A 17,613-nucleotide genomic window follows, 5' to 3' on the forward strand; every position below is an offset into this window, starting at 1 on the left:
TCCTCACTGTCAGGAAATTTCTCCTTAGTTCCAGGTTGCTTCTCTCCTTGATTAGCTTCCATCCATTGCTTCTTGTCCTGCCTTCAGGGGCTTTGGAGAAGAGCTTGACTCCTTCCTCCTTTGAGGCAACCCCTAGTCAAAGGTGACTCTAGGCATCTTACAGACATTGAACAAAATGTCAATTTTATTCATTTACGGGCCCTGGAGACTAATACATATGTAGAACAGTTGTAGAAATTGGGTTTGTCTAGTCTAGTGGGGGGGGGGAAGGAACAGGGGTGACATGATAGCAGTCTTCCAATATTTGAGGGGCTGTCCCAAAGAAGGGGGAGGGGCTCAACCTATTTTCCGAAACAATAGAAGGCAAGACAAGAAACAATGGATGGATACTAATCCAGGAGAAAAGCAATCTAGAATTAAGAAGAAATTTCCTGACAGTTGAGAACAATTAATCAGTGGGAGTACTTGCCTTCAGAAGGTGTGGATGCTCCACCATTGGAAGTTTTTAAGAAGATATTGGACAACATTTGTCTGAAACAGTGTAGGCTCTCCTGCCTGAGCAAGGGGTTGGACTAGAAGACCTCCAAGGTCCCTTCTGACTCCGTCATTGTGTTATTCTGTTAAAATGCAGGATAAAACATTGAAAATAATAAAAGCAGCTCTTTAATTTCAAAAGGCAATTAAAAATAAAACCAAGCAGGATGCCTCCCTGGATAGATGTCAGGCTAAGTGGGTTTGGGTAAATAATATCGTAGAAATTTATAAATCACGGGTCTGCTTCAGAAGGGGGTCAGGAAATAGATTTATCAGTATTCAGCTGGGGTGCGTGCGTGGAGGCAACGTATGTATATCTTTTTTGTTTATCCACTTTTTTTGGGGGGCGGGGCGGTGTAGTCTTGTTTAGCTGTTTTGTTTCTGTATTTTCTTTTTTTTCCCTTTGGAATTTGCATTTTAATATTTTGAATAAAATTAAACATTGTTTCAGAAAGCAAACAGATGCAGAGGGAGGGAGGAAAATGCACACAGGCTGGAGACACGTAGCCATGTCTCCAAGGCCTTTCGGAAGCACAAAAGGGTGGAAGCTGATCTGACCTTGGGTGTGTGTGTGTGTGTGTGTGTGTAAGATTTTCCAGAGATTGGGAGCCACGGCAGAAAAGTCTCTTCTCCTGGACCCCTCCAGCTGAAATGACCCTCCAGCCAGCACAGATGGGGTGGTCTAACCCCATCAAGTGATACGGTTTCTCAGATACGCTATTTAAGCATCCTTGGTGAGACCGTTCTGCTTTGTGTGCCCCAGTCACACACTTTCTTTGTAAATCTGCCATCTCCTTCACTCCTCACCTGCCTTGTAATATCCTTTTTTTCAGTTTAAAGGAAATGCCCCAAAAAACAGAATAACAGAGTTGAAAGGGACCTTGGAGGTCTTCTAGTCCAACCCCCTGCTCAAGCAGATATCATTCCAGACAAGTGGCTGTCCAATCTTTTCTTGGAAACCTCCACTGATAGAGCACCCATGATTTCTGGTGGCAAGCGGTTCCACTGGTTAATTGTCCTCGCTGTCACAAAGTTTCTCCTTAGTTCCAGGTTGCTTCTCTCCTTGATTAGTTTTCAGCCGTTGCTTCTTGTCCTGCCTTCCGGCGCTTTGGAGAATAGCTTGACTCCCTCTTCTTTGGGGCAGCCCCTTAGAACTTCCCTTGTCAATTTCACTGCAATAAAAACGTAGCTCCAAAAACAGAACATCTGGGAATATTAAATGTCTCCGTGTCTAGTTAATATACGTAATAACCGTCTCCCCCAAATGGAACAATTGTAGGGCACTGCACAAGCTTCTTTAAAAGCACTGCATAGCCAAGAACAATAATTTATTCAAGCCTTTTTGACGTAAAGGTAACGGAGTCCAATAAATCTACACTATTTTGCGAAAGAAAATATTATCCGAGATCTTTTGACGATCTGGTATTGATGTTGACACCTCCTCGTTCCATCGCCTAGTTATGATAGGAATTGCCCATTCTTTGTTCCATCAACCATTAAAAGTTTGCAGTTCAAACTGAAGAATCTTTTGTTCTTTTTATAGCTTTCCTGGTGACAAATCCCTTCAGTTTTCTTGGCGTGATTTTGGAAGCGGTTTGTCCTTGCTTGCTTTCGCCTAGCGATAAGAAGGATGAACAGACACCCAGCTGGCTTTGGGCCCAAGGCTGGACGAAAATTCACCGTCTCCTGGTTTTCTTGTTGTTGTTGTTAGTTGCGAAGTCATGTCCGACCCATCGCGACCCTATGGACAACGTTCCTCCAGGCCTTCCTGTCCTCTACCATCTTCTGGAGTCCATTTAAGCTCACGCCTACTGCTTCAGTGACTCCATCCAGCCACCTCCTTCTCTGTTGTCCCCTCCTTCTCTTGCCCTCAACCTTTCCCAGCATTAGGCTCTTCTCCAGTGAGTCCTTCCTCCTCATTAGGTGGCCAAAGTATTTGAGTTTTAGCTTCAGGATCTGGCCTTCTAAAGAGCAGTCAGGGTGGATCTCCTCTAGGACTGACCGGTTGGATCGCCTTGCAGTCCAAGGGACTCGCAGGAGTCTTCTCCAGCACCAGAGTTCAAAGGCCTCCATTCTTTGGCGCTCAGCCTTTCTTATGGTCCAACTTTCACTGCCATACATTGCAACTGGGAAGACCATGGCCTTGACTATACGCACTTCTGTTGGCAGGGTGAAGTCTCTGCTTTTTAGTGTGCTGTCTAGATTTGCCATGGCTTTCCTCCCAAAGAGCAAGCGTCTTTTAATTTCTTGGGTGCAGTCCCCATCTGCAGTGATCTTGGAGCCCAGGAAAATAAAATCTGTCACTTCCTCCATTTCTTCCCCCCTGGTTTTCTAGCCTGATGCTTTATTCACTTCCCCCCGAAATGGCTCTCTAGCATCCACTTTGCAGGAAAAAAATCAAAACGCCATTTTCTAACAATAATAGACCACAAGCTTGGAGTCAACAGAGTTTTCCAAAGTTTGGTACTAGCAATAGATCTTCAGAGATAATTGGATGTTTTTTGTCACGTTCAAAATTGTAAGTGCTCCTTGATCGAGGATCACAGTTTAGCCCAAAATTTCAAAGTGAGACAATTGAGTTTTGCCCCATTTTACGACTTTCCTTGCCACCGTTGTTAAGTTAGTAAAACTGTTGCTAAGCTTCCCCCTTTGACTTTGCTGGTAAAAAGGTCGCCAAAGGGGAATCAAGTGACCCCAGGACGCTGCTGCAACCGTCGTAAAATGCGTGCCAAGCCTTTGAATTTTGATGGCGTGACCCTGGGGATGTTGCAACGGTCATCAGGGTCCCAAGTCCCTTTTTTAAGTGCCGTTGTAACTTCAAAGTCAGTAAACGAACGATTTGTAAGTCAAGAACTACTTGTAAATAGCTGTCGTGTAATCTACAGGCCTATATATGCCTCAAAAGAACTTTGAAGGAAATGTGTCAAACAAGAAGGGGATTGTGAATATTTTGATGAGACTGAATTATGCAGTTGAAAAAGAAAGAAAAAAAAAACCCTTATATTTCCACCTGAATAAAGACGAGAGAACTACCTGCCTTTGTTCTAATGGGCTTCACATCTCGTTTCTTTCACCTTGGTTAGCAGAAACTGGTTTTCTCAACTTTCATAGCGGAAGAATTGTCACAGCAGCTGGTTGTGATGTCACACCCTAGGAACTGTGACTTCAAACAAGGCCTGAAGGAAGCAGTGACAGTGACAGCCATCTCCCCACACAGGAATGGGGGATTAAAAACCATCCCTGGGCTTTCCATTTTGCTTGCCAATGGTGTCAGGTTTTTAATTTCCAGAACTGGTAGCTGATTGTCTGTCCTTGACTTGTGGAGCAATTCAAATAGGTAGAGAATAGAATAGGAGCAGAGCTGGAAGGGACCTTGGAGGTCTTCTAGTCCAGCCCCTTACTCAAGCAGGAGATCCATTTCAGACAAGTGACTGTCTGGTATCTTAAAAACCTCCAGTGATGGAGCACCCACAACCTCTGGTGGCCAGCTGTTCCACTGGTTAATTGTCCTCAACTGTTAGGAAGTTTCTCCTTAACTCCAGGTTGCTTCTCTCTTCATTCAGTTTCCAGCCAATGTTTAAAAGCAGGGAAGCCTGTGTGACTTAGAAGTCTAATTCGGAAATTAACATAAACCAGTATTAACTTCTCTGTAATCCCACGCACTTACCTTGAGTAATCCCATTAAATTCAGCAAGAGACCCAGATCAATTCAGACTTTGTTACGAGTCGCTTTTAGCCCATCCCTGTCCCACAGCTTAATCTGAGATGGTTTGTGATTCCCTGATCAGTGTTGACAAAAAAAACATACCATCCCTGGCTAGAATTCAGATGTTCTTGTATTTGGAGCAGCAGGCTCCTTCACCTACAGATTCTTCCTCATAGAAGTGTGTATTTATTGTTGGTTTAGGAATAGGTAATTGGAATAGAGCTGACCCTGGACATTCCTTTGCTTGCCAATTGTCAGGTTTTTAATTTCCAGAACTCGTAGCTGATTGCCTGTCCTTGACTTATGGTGCAATTCAGTTTGGTTTGGAATGGAATAGAACAGAATAGAAAATATGGAATGGAATGGACTAGAAATATAGAATAGAATAGAATAGAATAGAATAGAATAGAATGGAATGGAATAGAATAGAACACGGAATAGAATAGAATAATAATGGAAAAGAACAGAACAAGAATAAGAATAAAATAGAATACAAAAAAACCCAATGAGGAATAGAATAGAAAATGGAGTGGAGTGGAATGGAATGGAATAGAACAGAACAGAATAGAAAATATGGAATAGAATAGAATAGAATACAAAAAAGCAATATGAGGAATAGAATAGAATAGAAAATGGAGTGGAGTGGAATGGAATAGAACAGAACAGAACAGAAAATATAGAATGGAATAGAAATATAGAATAGAATAGAATAGAAATATATACTATATATGAGGAATAGAATAGAATAGGAGCTGGAAGGGACCTTGGAGGTCATCTAGTCCAACCCCCTGCTCAGGCAGGAGACCTTATACCATTTCAGACAGGTGGCTGTCCAGTCTCTCCTTAAAAGCCTCTAGTGATGAAACACCCACAACGCGCATAGAGACGGGTGGCATCAGAACGGATCAGATGGCAGACCAACCGGGTTGGATGCTGTGTTGGGAAAAAGTTCCTGGAGGAAACAATGGCCCACTCCATTTGTGTTGCCTCCAGGAAATGCGCACCAAAGTCACACAGGATCAGGCTGATCCGAAGGGGAGTTTATTTACCATTGGCTAGATTTACATTTGCGTGAGTTTGCTGCAAGCCAGAGCAATGCAAAAAAAAAAAAAAAATCGCCACGGAAACATCGGAAGAGCTATCGCGCGGCAATGCCGACTGTAAGGTCCTCCGAGTTAGGCATTCACGAGAAAAGCAAATAACCAGGCGCACACACATGGAGGGGAGCTTCCAAATATTTAGTGCCGGGTATTGGCTTGGCAAAGGAGGCTGTGCTCTTGCAGCTGAGGAAAACGGCCAGAGACGGAAAGTAAGAAAAAAAAAAAAACGCAAGCAAGAAAACGTGCATTTTGCGGTCCTCCGGTCTGCCTCCCCATCAATCCAGCCAGCTGGAGCCGAGGGATTCGGTTTTGCGGCGTTAGCCCAACCAGAGGGAAGCTTTCATCGGCGATTTCGGTTCCTGAAGATCAGAGCTTGCCCAGGCAGAACCGAACAGCGCTCTGGGAATGAGGGCACAAAACAAAACGACAATAAAACGACAAAGCATGCTCATGCAGAGGACAAGGCCGGGGGCTTAAGAGGAAGAAGCCATGGGCTCCCTCAAAACCAGGAGGCAGTGACCGCCACAGCCTTGGGGGCAGTGAGATTCCTCAGCCTATCTCTGCGCCGGCTCTAGCTAGCGTCGTTTCAGAGCCCCGTTTTCCAGCACAAAAGGGCCTCATTCTGGGTCAAGGACCAATTCGGCACGCCTTCTTCCGAAGCAGCAGCCTCCTGTCAGTCTGGAGGCGCCTGGTTTGGGTCGAGATCGGAACGCCGTGCCCAGAGCCTCGCTTAAGTTGGTCCCTCCTCCTCCTTCCTTCTTCAAAGGAGGATTTTTAAGAGCATCTATTCGGGTTTTATCACTCTTGCGAGGAACACGAACGCACGGGCTGGCCCGGACAGACGTGGCTCCAGTTTCTGCTTTAAGACCCCTCTAAAAAAAGAGAGCAGGCTGGATTGTTTTCAATGGAGGAAAACCTCGATTTAAAGCTGATGCATCTACCAGCTCCTTTGGCTCTGCATGCGGACCTCTGCTTCGCTGCCTCAACTGCTGGAGATGATCAAGGCAGCTGGAACTATTCAATCAAGGGACTAAATCTACTTCCAGCTCCGCAACCCCATGGTGGTGGTGGCGGCGGAATTGCTTGGCCTGCAGACCGAGAAGCCCAGCTTTTCAGCAATTTTGGGGAAGCAGATGTGTGGCCTTTGGGTTTTGCTTTCAGGCTGGCAGCAGGAAGGAGCCTTGAGAACTTGGCAGCTGCTTTGTGGCTTTAAGTGCTGGTGGTGCGTGCAGGCGCAACACCTCCTAGCTAGAGGTAAAACGCAACAGCCTCCAGGTAAGCAGAGATCCCACCTTAGTGTTGGCTAAATACGGCCCCTTAAAGCACTTCTCACGATGCTTTGGGCTACAGATGTGGCACGAATCCCATGCGTAGGCACCAACTTTATTGCTTTCTGACTGTTCTGGCAACCCTGAACCTAATTTTCAGGCCTCGGCAATGAGAGTTGTCCAGATCAAGCTTCTCCCATTAGAAGTAGACCAAGGGAGTCAAAAAAGCAATCACCGCCAAGGCATTCAAGGGATTTAACATCTAAGGCCCAAGGCTAGGTAAGATGTCATTTGGCTAGTCCGGACAATAGTTTCAATAGATGAAATTTTCCTTCAGCGGAAGCTCTAGAAGTCGTCTCCAAAACTATTGACAGCCCTGGAGCTTTCGCCATCCGACACCCCCGCCCCCTTACAGGAGTGTTCCAGATTTGCCCAAACCATCATCTCCAAAGAAGTAGGGGGTAGAAAACAGGAGGAGTTTCCCTTCCACTTTCGTGGCTAGGGCTTCCTCGATCCTTACATCCGGGTGACCTTGGAGTTCATCAAGAGCCATGTTTGCTGAAGTGCCAGTAAGGTGTGGGACTGGGGTCTTCTGAACGTGCCCACGGCCAGGTGAGCTTACTTGCAAGGAGCCCAACTGGGTCATTTCAAGTGAGGAAGGAGCTGGGACCAGCTCAGGTCAGTCTCCAGGTGGTTGTTCTCGGGCTCTGGAAAGCTGAGGTCTAACGAGAACTTGCTCCAGTTCTCAGGCATGTTATCCAGGTCTTCCAGAAGGGAATTCTCCCCTGGAAGCTCACAGGCCACCTTGCTGGGTAGGGAAGAACTGCCCAAGAGTTCAGGGACGATTTCACCCATTTCTGCGTTGAGAAGTGGACACCGGGGAGAATCGCCCAAGGATTGCCTCAGTGGGGTCTCATGAAACTCCAGATCTAAATTATCCTGGAAGGGCAGGAATGGCAAGGGAGAAGATCTCGGAGAACCGAAATCAACCGCGCTCCTTTCGCTGACCAAAGGGGTCAACCTCCACTGGTCAGTAGGGGGCAGGGGTACGGAGGCGGTCATGGGTGTTTTATTTGGGGTGGAAGCTTTTGGCAGCCTGCAATTCGCCGGAGGTGATTCTTCTGGACCACAGACAAGGCTTCCGCAAGGCTCCTCCTGAGCGGAAGGAGGACACTGTCTCATCCGTAAGGAACTTGAGCCACCCCCGAGGGGCAGCAGCAGAACCGGTTCTTCGGAGGAAGAGAGGGCTAATTGCTGCTTCCTTCTGGATCTGCCCAACTCTTCCCTCTTTATAACCAGCGTACTTTGGGGGGCTGACCTGACACCTGTGACCTGTCTCTTTTGTTTCCTGGGGGATGCTCGGACACGCAGCTTCTGCTCTTCACCAGCCTCCGCTGGTTCCTCCTTCACAGGCCATACCGGGAGGAAAGAGGAGACCCACTTCGGGGAGAGGAAACTGTCGCTCGGAATTCCCGCCGATGCTTTCCCGCCGCCGTCCTCAAGAGGGCGCTGGGGGTTTAATGAAGAAGACTCTTCGCCCCAATATGGTTCCTCCTTTATGGAACTCGGAGGAGGAGGCAACGGTTCTTCTTTGCTGGAGCGCAGGATCTGCAAAAAGCAACGCGGGAAGGGAGAAGCCGATGACGACGCTCTTCATTTTTAGACACATGCTGGTTTTAATCAGTAACCCTAGCCCTAACCATCACCACCCCCCGGGTCATAACAGCCCTGAAAATGGAATCGGTGATCTGGTGAGAAGGAATGAAACGGAAGGAAGCGAGGAGCAAAAGCCAAAGGCCAGAGACCCACATGGGTAAGGATGGCAGGGGGCGGGGAAAATAAACCCACTTCTGGCCACGATCCTGCTCGGTTCCCGGGGACATCTCCAACTTTTCTTAAGCGGCTTTTTTCACTAGCCAAAGCCCTCCGACCTCAACCTTTGGCCAAAGCCCACCTGCGGGGAAGAACTGCCTTAGAGGCAGCTGGGCCCGATTCCACGGGTGCTGAGGTTAGCCTGGAGCATTCAGACAAACGGGCAGCCGAGAAAAGCGAGACTAACCTTTGGCGCAGGGCGTTCCCCCGGGTTGCCCTGCACGGTCCCCAAGGCAGTCTGGCCTGCAGGCAGAGGGAGTTGAAAGGGATCGCTCGTTGGGAGGTGGACTGGAACTGAGTAGGAACTGACCCGTGGCAGCAAGGGCTTAATCCTTGGCCCTAAGAAAGAAAATCAATCAATCCATCATCAGAATAGAGCTGGAAGGGACATTGGAGGTCATCTAGTCCAACCCCCGGCTCAGGCAGGAAAACCTATACCCGTGGTGGCGAACCTATGGCATATGTGCCACATGTGGGCACACGCGCCGTCGCCCCAGTCCTAGGCCTTCAGCTGGGTTTTATAAAACCTTTTCGCTTTAGGCCTCCACCATCGTGTGCAACAACAACAACAACAAAAGGTTCAATCATCAATTTCAACTTCTCGCGGGGGAAAAAAAGATCTTGCAAGGTTGGAATTGATTTTTTGAACTATTTAGTCCCACCCAGTCTGCCGTGACCACCGCAGCCACGCCCACCCAATGGGCCACGCCCACCCGGCACCCGATGATACATAAGTGGGTTTTTGGGTTGCAGTTTGGGCACTCGGTCTCCAAAAGGTTCGCCATCACTGCACTATGCCATTTGAGATAAGTCTCTTCTTAAAAACCTCCAGTGTTGGAGCATTCACAACTTCTGGAAGGAGGTGGCTCCACTGGTTAATTGTTCTCACTGTCGGGAAATCCATTCCCCTGGCCACCGTTTCCCAAGACCATTCTTATATATACCACATTACTATCTGTCCTTCCTATCAGCCAAATGGCTTCCGTTTGCTTCCTCCAGGGACCGGTGTGGAGTGAGGGCTTTGCAAGGAGGCAAACCGATACTTACGGGAAATCTGGGGCTCCGCCTTGATCCCTTTCCCGTTCTTCTGCAGATCCAAAGTTGGACGTTTCTGCTGCTGCATTAAGATTGAGAGAGAAGAAAGTTAAGAGTCCAACTGCCCAGGACTGATTGAAGGTAAAGCAGGAAGTGGAGTGGATGAGCCAGCCGTGTGCCGCAGCTGCCAAAAAAGCCAACACAATCCAAGGCTGCATAAACAAAGGGATAGAATCAAGGTCACGTGAAGTGTTACTACCGCTTTACAAGGCCTCGGTAAGGCCACACTTGGAATACGGCCTCCAGTTTTGGTCACCACGATGTAAAAAAGATGTTGAGACTCTAGAAAGAGTGCAGAGAAGAGCATCAAAGAGGATCAGGGGACTGGAGGCTAAAACATATACAGAACGGTTGCTGGAATTGGGTATGTCTAGTTTAATGAAGAGAAGGACGAGGGGGGACAGGATAGCAGTGTTTCAATATCTAGGAGGCTACCCCAAAGAAGAGGGGGTAGGGAAGCCAACATATTTTCCAAATGCAGAACAAGAAGCAACGGATGGAAAAACTAACCTAGGACAGAAGCAACCTGGAACTAAGGAGGAATTTCCTGACAGTGGGAACAATTAACCCGTGGAACAACCTGCCTCCAGACTTTTTGGGTGCTCCAACACTGGAATTTTTTTAAAGAAGAGATTGGACAGCCATTTCTCTGAAATGGCATATTTGAACAGGGGGTAGGACTAGAAGACCTCCAAGGTCCCTCCCAACACCGTTATTCTGATCTGCCTTTACTGGCTAGCTCCCCCCAAAACTCAGGTGAAAGAGCAAAAAGAACAACAACAACAACTCCCGGAATCTTCCATCTCTTCCGCAGAGAGCAAAAGACGGGGGATTGCTGGAGGCTTGGTCTTAGGAGAGAATACGAGACGTCCTCCAGCCTGAACCCCTTCAAACAGCCAAGTATCCCACACTTCAGAGAGGGAAGACACGTCAGAATCCATTTATATCCCATTCCTAAATCCCTATCTGTATATTCCCAAATCTCACACCCCTCTTTCTGGATTCTGCCATTCCCAAGGAGAAGAGAAGATGTTCAATTGGGCATCCCTACCCATTAGGTGCAAGGTTGTTTATTCAGCCTGCCTGGAGGCCGTCATCAACGAGGGGTGTGAGATTTGGGAATATACAGATAGGGACCAGGGGAAAAGCCTTTGAACGGAGAAGAAAGAAGGAGGGGGGCGGGAGAGATTCTGGTTTGTATCTCCGATTAGAATCTGGAAGGAAGGAAGGAAATGTCGTAAAGGCATGGAGCCTTGGTGGAGCAGTGGGCTAATGCCTCCTTAAGTAACACCAGCTGCCTGCAATTAGTGCAGGTTCGCGTCCCACCAGGCTCAAGGTTGGCTCAGCCTTCCATCCTTCCGAGGTAGGTAAAATGAGGACCCAGATTGTTGGGGGCAATTAAGCTGACTTTGTAATAATGCCGCTTGGGGTGTGTGTGTGTGAAAGCCCTAATAAGCAGGCATATACATAGAATGAAGGCTACTGCTAAGCTTGTAAGCCGCCCTGAGTCTTCGGAGAAGGGCGGGATATAAATGGAATTAAAATAAATAAAAATAAAGATCCCTCGTCCCCATAGAAGGTTTTGACACCTGCAACACAGTTTCCAGATCCTGCCTAGATTTTCCACTGACCATCATGTTTTAGTAAAAGTTCCTGCTTGGACAATCCTGTCTCCAAGAGTTCTTCTTTCCTAAGACGTGGATTGGGGTGGGTTCCTGACAAGATGACTTTAAAAGGAAAGAAAAATCGTCAGGTCCAATCCAAGCCGGGAATAAACAAAAGGGAGACTGCTTAGGGAAAAAAAACCTTCTGTTCATTGAAGAACAGCATGTGGTTCTGGGACAGCTGACCCAATGGAGTTGGGAATGGTGGGTTTTTCATACCTTCTTGGGCTTTGCGTTTGAGGTTCTTCCTCTTCCTGTGCCGTGCACTTTGACCTGTCCTCTTTTGGTATTCTAACGGTGGTGGGTTAATCCTATTATGTCCTCAAGGTCACGTTCCTGTCCTTGGTGTCTTTGTTTTTCTAATCACACCAGCTCAAACCTTCTCTGGGGCTGGGGCCGAAGGCATTTTGCTTGGGAATAGGCGGCCCCAAATCTGCCTTTCTAAACGCTGGCCTCTGCTTGAGGGAAGGAGACTGGGGGCTGGTTTCCGTCTTAAGATTTTTCTCCAGACAAATAGTAACGTTAATAATGAAGTTGGAAGGGACCTTGGAGGTCATCCAGTCCAACTCCCTGCTCCGGCAGGAAACCTGACACCTTTTCAGACAAGTGGCTGTCCAGTCTCTTCTTAAAAACTTCCAGTGTTGGAGCAACCACAACTTCTGGAGGCAGGTTGTTCCACTGGTTAATTGTCCTCACTGTCAGGAAGTTTCTCCTTAGTTCTAGGTTGCTTTTCTCCTTGATTAGTTTCCATCTGTTGCTTCTTGTCCTGCCTTCAGGGGCTTTGGAGAATAGCTTGACTCCCTCTTCTTTGGGGCAGCCCCTGAGATACTGGAAGACTGCTATCATGTCACCCCTCATCCTTCTCTTCGTTAAACTAGACATACCCAATTCCTGCAACCGTTCCTTGTATGTTTTAGCCTCCGGTCCCCTAATCCTCTTTGCTGCTCTTCTCTGCCCTCTTTCCAGAGTCTGAACACCGTTTTTTACATCGTGGTGACCAAAACTGGATGCCGTATTCCAAGTGTGGCCTTTATTATTCCATTATCCCTGTGGGGAAAAGATAATATTCTGCCTTTTTAAAAAAAACATTCCCCAAAATATTTCCTTCTCTGGGAAGGTTAGGGCAGGGCTTTTCAACCAGTGGTACGGGTACCACCTGTGGTACATTGGCACCTGGCAGGTGGTACGTGGCCATCCTGGAAAAGTGGTAGCGGGGGAGGGGAATGGGCTGCACCGGTGGCAGCACCACAGAAGCCTGAGTGAGAGACGGCTGGAGCTGCAGGGCTGTCAGCGCTCAGCGGAAGTGCCAGGATCAGCGCCAGGCTCCAGCTGCAGCTCGGCGCTGATCCTGGCTCTTTTGCTGAGCCCAGAAGAAGCGCCGATCAGCTGGAATGTTGCAGCATCTCCAGGGTCTTGTGATTTACATTCAGATGCTTGGCAACCGATTCATAGTTATGACGGTCACAGTGTCCCAGGGTCATGTGAAGTGACCAAAACCTGCTGCAACCACCCAGCAGACGGGGTGGGGGGAATAAAAACCAAACACCCCCCCCACCCCACCCCTGCTGCCAATCCTCAACAGAAAGGCTCACAACAATGAAAACCTCGGACGGGAGGAAGAGCGCCACCAGGCGGGCAGGCAGGGGTCTTGCTCGGCTGTGGCTTGGGGGGCACTTTCTCCAGTGCCACTGTAACTTAGAACAGTCGCTAAGCGAGCTGTTGTAAGTCGAGGACTACCTGTACTTCATCGCTTTTTTTCCCTTTTTTGACCCCTTGCTAGGCGACTGGTGGTACTCGGATGTTGCCATATCCTAAAAGTGGTACAGTGGGTGAAAAGGTTGAAACGCCCTGGGTTAGAGTACTGACTTCCTACAGGAGGAAGGGATCTCTCTTAGCTTTCTGCTTCCTGAGAAAAGCATTCAAAGTCATTCCTCTTGCAAACTCGTTCACTGAAGCCGTTCTATTCCCTTTTTCCCTTTGCTGTCATTTCAAGTTAGGGGGGGGGGAAAGAGAGAGAGAGAATATTCTACCAGTTCAGGTCTGCTCACTTTTCAGGTCAGTCTATTAGTGAGAAATGCACACGCCAGAAGACAACAACCGAGCATGGGGTCCTGCCAATTCAAACCACGCCAAGGTGCGGATCCGTCCCTGTCTGTCCTTGTTGTGATTCAGGGTCAGCCTGTGGGTTCGGCAGTTGGGTCGGACGACTCAGAGGAGGAGGAGGGGGGTGTTGAAGAGCTTGCTGATGATGGCCTTGAGGCTCCGCAGAGCCCTCAGCCAGGCCCCTCCCACTTGGTCACCACGGAGACCCAGCTGTGTGAGCCTGACAGTGTGGATGAAGATGACCCACAGCTGGCCCTGTTCAAGGACGCCCGACACAGGAGACAGTCAAGTAGGAGTAAACAGAGGAAGGCAATGGGGCTCCTCGGAAGGAGGCAGAGAGAAGCCACGCCCTGAACTCTATATAAGGGGAATGTTTGGGAGGGCTGGTTTGCTGAAGGCAACCGCTCGGATGGTTCATGTTTGTTAAAGCTCCTGTTTCTTGGTTCGTGTCTTGTTTGTTTTTGTAGCTATAAATTTGGCAGGCGTAATTCCAGCCTCTTGCCGTTTGTAAAGGGGTTGTCCCTGCCTTTTCTGCAGGGCCGGTAGTAGGCTGGTACAGAACAGTCCTCGCATTGCTCATCCTTCTGACTACCCTGCTTTGATCCTCCGGGGTGAGAAAGATTGAAACCTTCGTCTGGCTGGCGGAGAGCTGTTAAACTGCAGATCTGGGCAAGATTTTACACCCCTTTTGAGGCGTAAAAAAAGATATTTGAGGATCTTTCTAAAGGCAGCAGCCCTGCACTTCGGGTTTAAAAGAGAGAAAAAAGGGGTGAACTTTCTTTTAGCGACCCTTCTAAGTTATAACGGCACTGGGGGGGGGGAAAGGGTGATAACCAGTCTTCTCACTTACGACGGATGCAGCCTCCCCCATGGTCACGTGAGCAAAATTCACTGGGCAACTGGCATGTACTTACGACGGTTGCAGTGTCCCGGGATCACCCGATCCCCTTTTGCGACCTTCAGATAAGCAAAGCCAGTGAGGAAGCCAGGTTCTCTTAAGGATCGGCTTACTAACTTAACAACCGTGATGATTCGTAAAATGCGGCCGAAACTCGCTTAACGACCGTTTTGCTTAGCAAGGGAAATTTGGGGCTCAATTTCGGCCGCAAGTCCTAGGACTGCCCACAGATTCTGGGCCTCTGGTGTGGACGGGCAGAGTTGGCATCCTCCAGGCTACACAACTCAACTCTCGTCACCTGAGAGGAATTCAGAACCGGGTGGGTTTTGTTTGCAATGCTTTTTCTAATGCAACAAGGCAGTCCTTGACTTACAGTCACAATAGAATCTAGAATTGGGGTTATTGCAGTCCTACGCTGAGGCTGGGATTATTGCAGTCCTACGCTGAGGAACTAAAGAGCCTCTTGTTGCGAGTGAAGAAGGAGAGTGCAAAAGTTGGGTTGAAACTCAACATTAAGAAAACCAAGATCATGGCATCCGGCCCTCTCAATTCCTGGCAATTGAGAATTCCCCAATTCTTCCATGGGGAAGAAATGGAGGTAGTGACAGATTTTATTTTCCTGGGCTCCAAGATCACCGCAGATGGGGACTGTAGCCAAGAAATTAAAAGACGCTTGCTCCTTGGGAGGAAAGCCATGGCAAATCTAGACAGCACACTAAAAAGCAGAGACATCACCCTGTCAACAAAAGTGCGTAGAGTCAAGGCTGTGGTCTTCCCAGTTGCAATGTATGGCTGTGAAAGTTGGGCCGTAAGAAAGGCCGAGCGCCAAAGAATGGAGGCCTTTGAACTATGGTGCTGGAGAAGACTCCTGCGAGTCCCTTGGACTGCAAGGCGATCAAACCGGTCGGTCCTAGAGGAGATCCACTCTGACTGCTCTTTAGAAGGCCAGATCCTGAAGCTAAAACTCAGATACTTTGGCCACCTAATGAGAAGGAAGGACTCACTGGAGAAGAGCCTAATGCTGGGAAAGATTGAGGGCAAGAGAAGAAGGGGACGACAGAGAATGAGGTGGCTGGATGGAGTCACTGAAGCAGGAGGCGTGAGCTTAAATGGACTCCAGGAGATGGTAGAGGACAGGAAGGCCTGGAGGAACGTCCATAGGGTCGCGATGGGTCAGACACGACTTCGCAGTTAACAACAACAATGCATATGTATATGTATATGTATATGTGTGTGTACAATTGATTTTTTACAATAACAATCTTTATTGCTTAGTAAACAACGCCTTGTCTGGGTTCACATATTTAACAATGATTAATAGTAATTAATTTCTATAATTAATTTCTTTGGCCCCCTAAGGAGAAGGAAGGACTCCCTGGAGAAGAGCCTCATGCTGGGAAAGGTGGAGGGCAAGAGAAGAAGGGGACGACAGAGAATGAGGTGGCTGGACGGAGTCACTGAAGCAGAAGGCGTGAGCTTAAATGGACTCCAGAAGATGGTAGAGGACAGGAAGGCCTGGAGGAACGTTGTCCATGGGGTCGCGATGGGTCAGACACGACTTCGCAACTAACAACAACAACAACGCTGAGGTTCCACGTGACCAGACTCAAATTCACAACCATTAAGAGTTGACAACCAGCAGGTTACGGCAGTCCTTAAGTAAGTCAGCATTCAGGGGGGTCCTTAGTGGATTTGATGTTTGGTTGGTTGGTTTTTCCTATCCGCAGTGGCCGAAGGGCCAGAAATACAGGATATTTCCATTTTCACTGCCCCATAAAAGGTACACGTTGACTTGGGAACTAACGGAACTAACGTTAGACGAAACGTTGTTGAGGACTAGCCAGCTGTGGGTTCCCGAGAGTCATTTTTCCTGCAAATGGGTAGAATGAAGCCAATGCCTGTCCTGGGATGTAAAAAACGGAATGAAAAGAGCTGGATGAGCAGATATTAGTTTTGCACCTGGAAGTAAAACATCCTGGATGAGGATACAGCTATCACAGTAAGAGATGGAGGAAATCCAGTTCTAATTTTTACTGAGCCGGGCAGATGGCCGCCAAAAGTCCTTAATTATAAGTTCAAAGGGCATGGATTTTTAATCAGACTCGACCTAGAAGGGACCTTGGAGGTCTTCTAGTCCAACCTCCTGCTCAAGCAGGAGAACCTATACCATTCCAGACAAGTACCTGTCCAGTCTCTTCTTAAAAACCTCCAGGGATGGATCACCCACAACGTCTGGAGGCAAGTCGTTCCTCTGGTTAATTGTTCTCGCTGTCTGTAAATTTCTCCTTAGTTCTAGGTCGCTTCTCCCCTTGATTCGCTTCCATCCGTTGCTTGTTGTCCTTGTTGTGATTCAGGGTCAGCCTGTGGGTTCGGCAGTTGGGTCGGACGACTCAGAGGAGGAGGGCGGTGTTGAAGACCTTGCTGAGGGGGTTGAAGATCTTGCTGATGAGAGCCCTCAGCCAGGCCCCTCCCACCTGGTCACCACGGAGACCCAGCTGTGTGAGCCTGACAGCGTGGATGAAGATGACCCACAGCTGGCCCTGTTCAAGGACGCCCGACGCAGGAGGCAGTCAATCAGGAGTAAACAGAGGAAGGTAATGGGGCACCTCGGAAGGAGGCAGAGAGAAGCCACGCCCTGAACTGTATAAAAGGGGAATGCGTGGGAGGGCTGGTTTGCTGAAGGCAACCGCTTGATTACTTCCTGTTTCATAGCTCCTGTTTCATGGTTGGTGTTTTGTTTTGCTCTGCTTTATGTTAATAAATTTGGCAGGCTTAATTCCAGCCTCTTGCCGTTTGTAAAGGGGTTGTCCCTGCCTTTTCTGCAGGGCCAGTAGCAGGCTGGTACAGAACAGTCCTGCCCTCTGGTACTTTGGAAAATAGGTTGACCCCCTCTGCTTGGCTGTAGCCCCTCAAATACTGGAATGCTGCTATCATGTCACCCCTATTCCCTTCTTGAAAACCTCCAGTGATGGAGCACCCACAACCTCTGGTGGCAAGCTGTTCCACGGGTTAATCATCCTCACTGTTAGGAAGTTTCTCCTATCCCTTTCCAACACTATTACTCTAAGTGCCTTCAGCCTGGAGAAGGAAGAAGATGGAGACTGTTGATTCTGTGCCAATGAGAAGAGCTAGGGATGGTTTGCCACACATTCTGAACGGTCAAGGGAAAAAAAAAACAAACGAGGGACTTTGTCTCCTCTCAGCATTCCTGCACTGGGATTTACCTGAGTCAGTCTGTTATCCGATGCCATTTCTTTAATCACCATTTCACCTTGTCATGCAGATTAAATTTGGATGGGTCTCAATAGATGCTGGAAGGGCAGGATCCTTCGTGCGGCTTTGACTATTGCTGTAGGACACAGCACTTTTTTTG

The 17,613-nt window shown here is 48.3% G+C and overlaps 1 protein-coding gene across 1 annotated transcript in view; it reads right to left on the minus strand.

Moving 5' to 3' along the window:
* Positions 1 to 7,058: 7,058 nt before the first annotated feature.
* Positions 7,059 to 17,613, minus strand: part of FOXM1 (forkhead box M1) — a 12,884-nt gene continuing 2,329 nt past the window's right edge. The window contains exons 3-5 of the mRNA XM_083366826.1: positions 9,528 to 9,597; positions 8,668 to 8,819; positions 7,059 to 8,216 (exon numbers count right to left, since the gene is read on the minus strand). Coding sequence (XP_083222952.1) covers positions 7,251 to 8,216; positions 8,668 to 8,819; positions 9,528 to 9,597 — 1,188 coding nt within the window. The 3' untranslated portion in view covers positions 7,059 to 7,250. The remainder of the gene's footprint in view (positions 8,217 to 8,667; positions 8,820 to 9,527; positions 9,598 to 17,613) is intronic.

Source organism: Vipera ursinii (genome assembly GCF_947247035.1).
Source record: "Vipera ursinii genome assembly, chromosome: 6".
Taxonomy (NCBI): Eukaryota; Metazoa; Chordata; class Lepidosauria; order Squamata; family Viperidae; genus Vipera; species Vipera ursinii.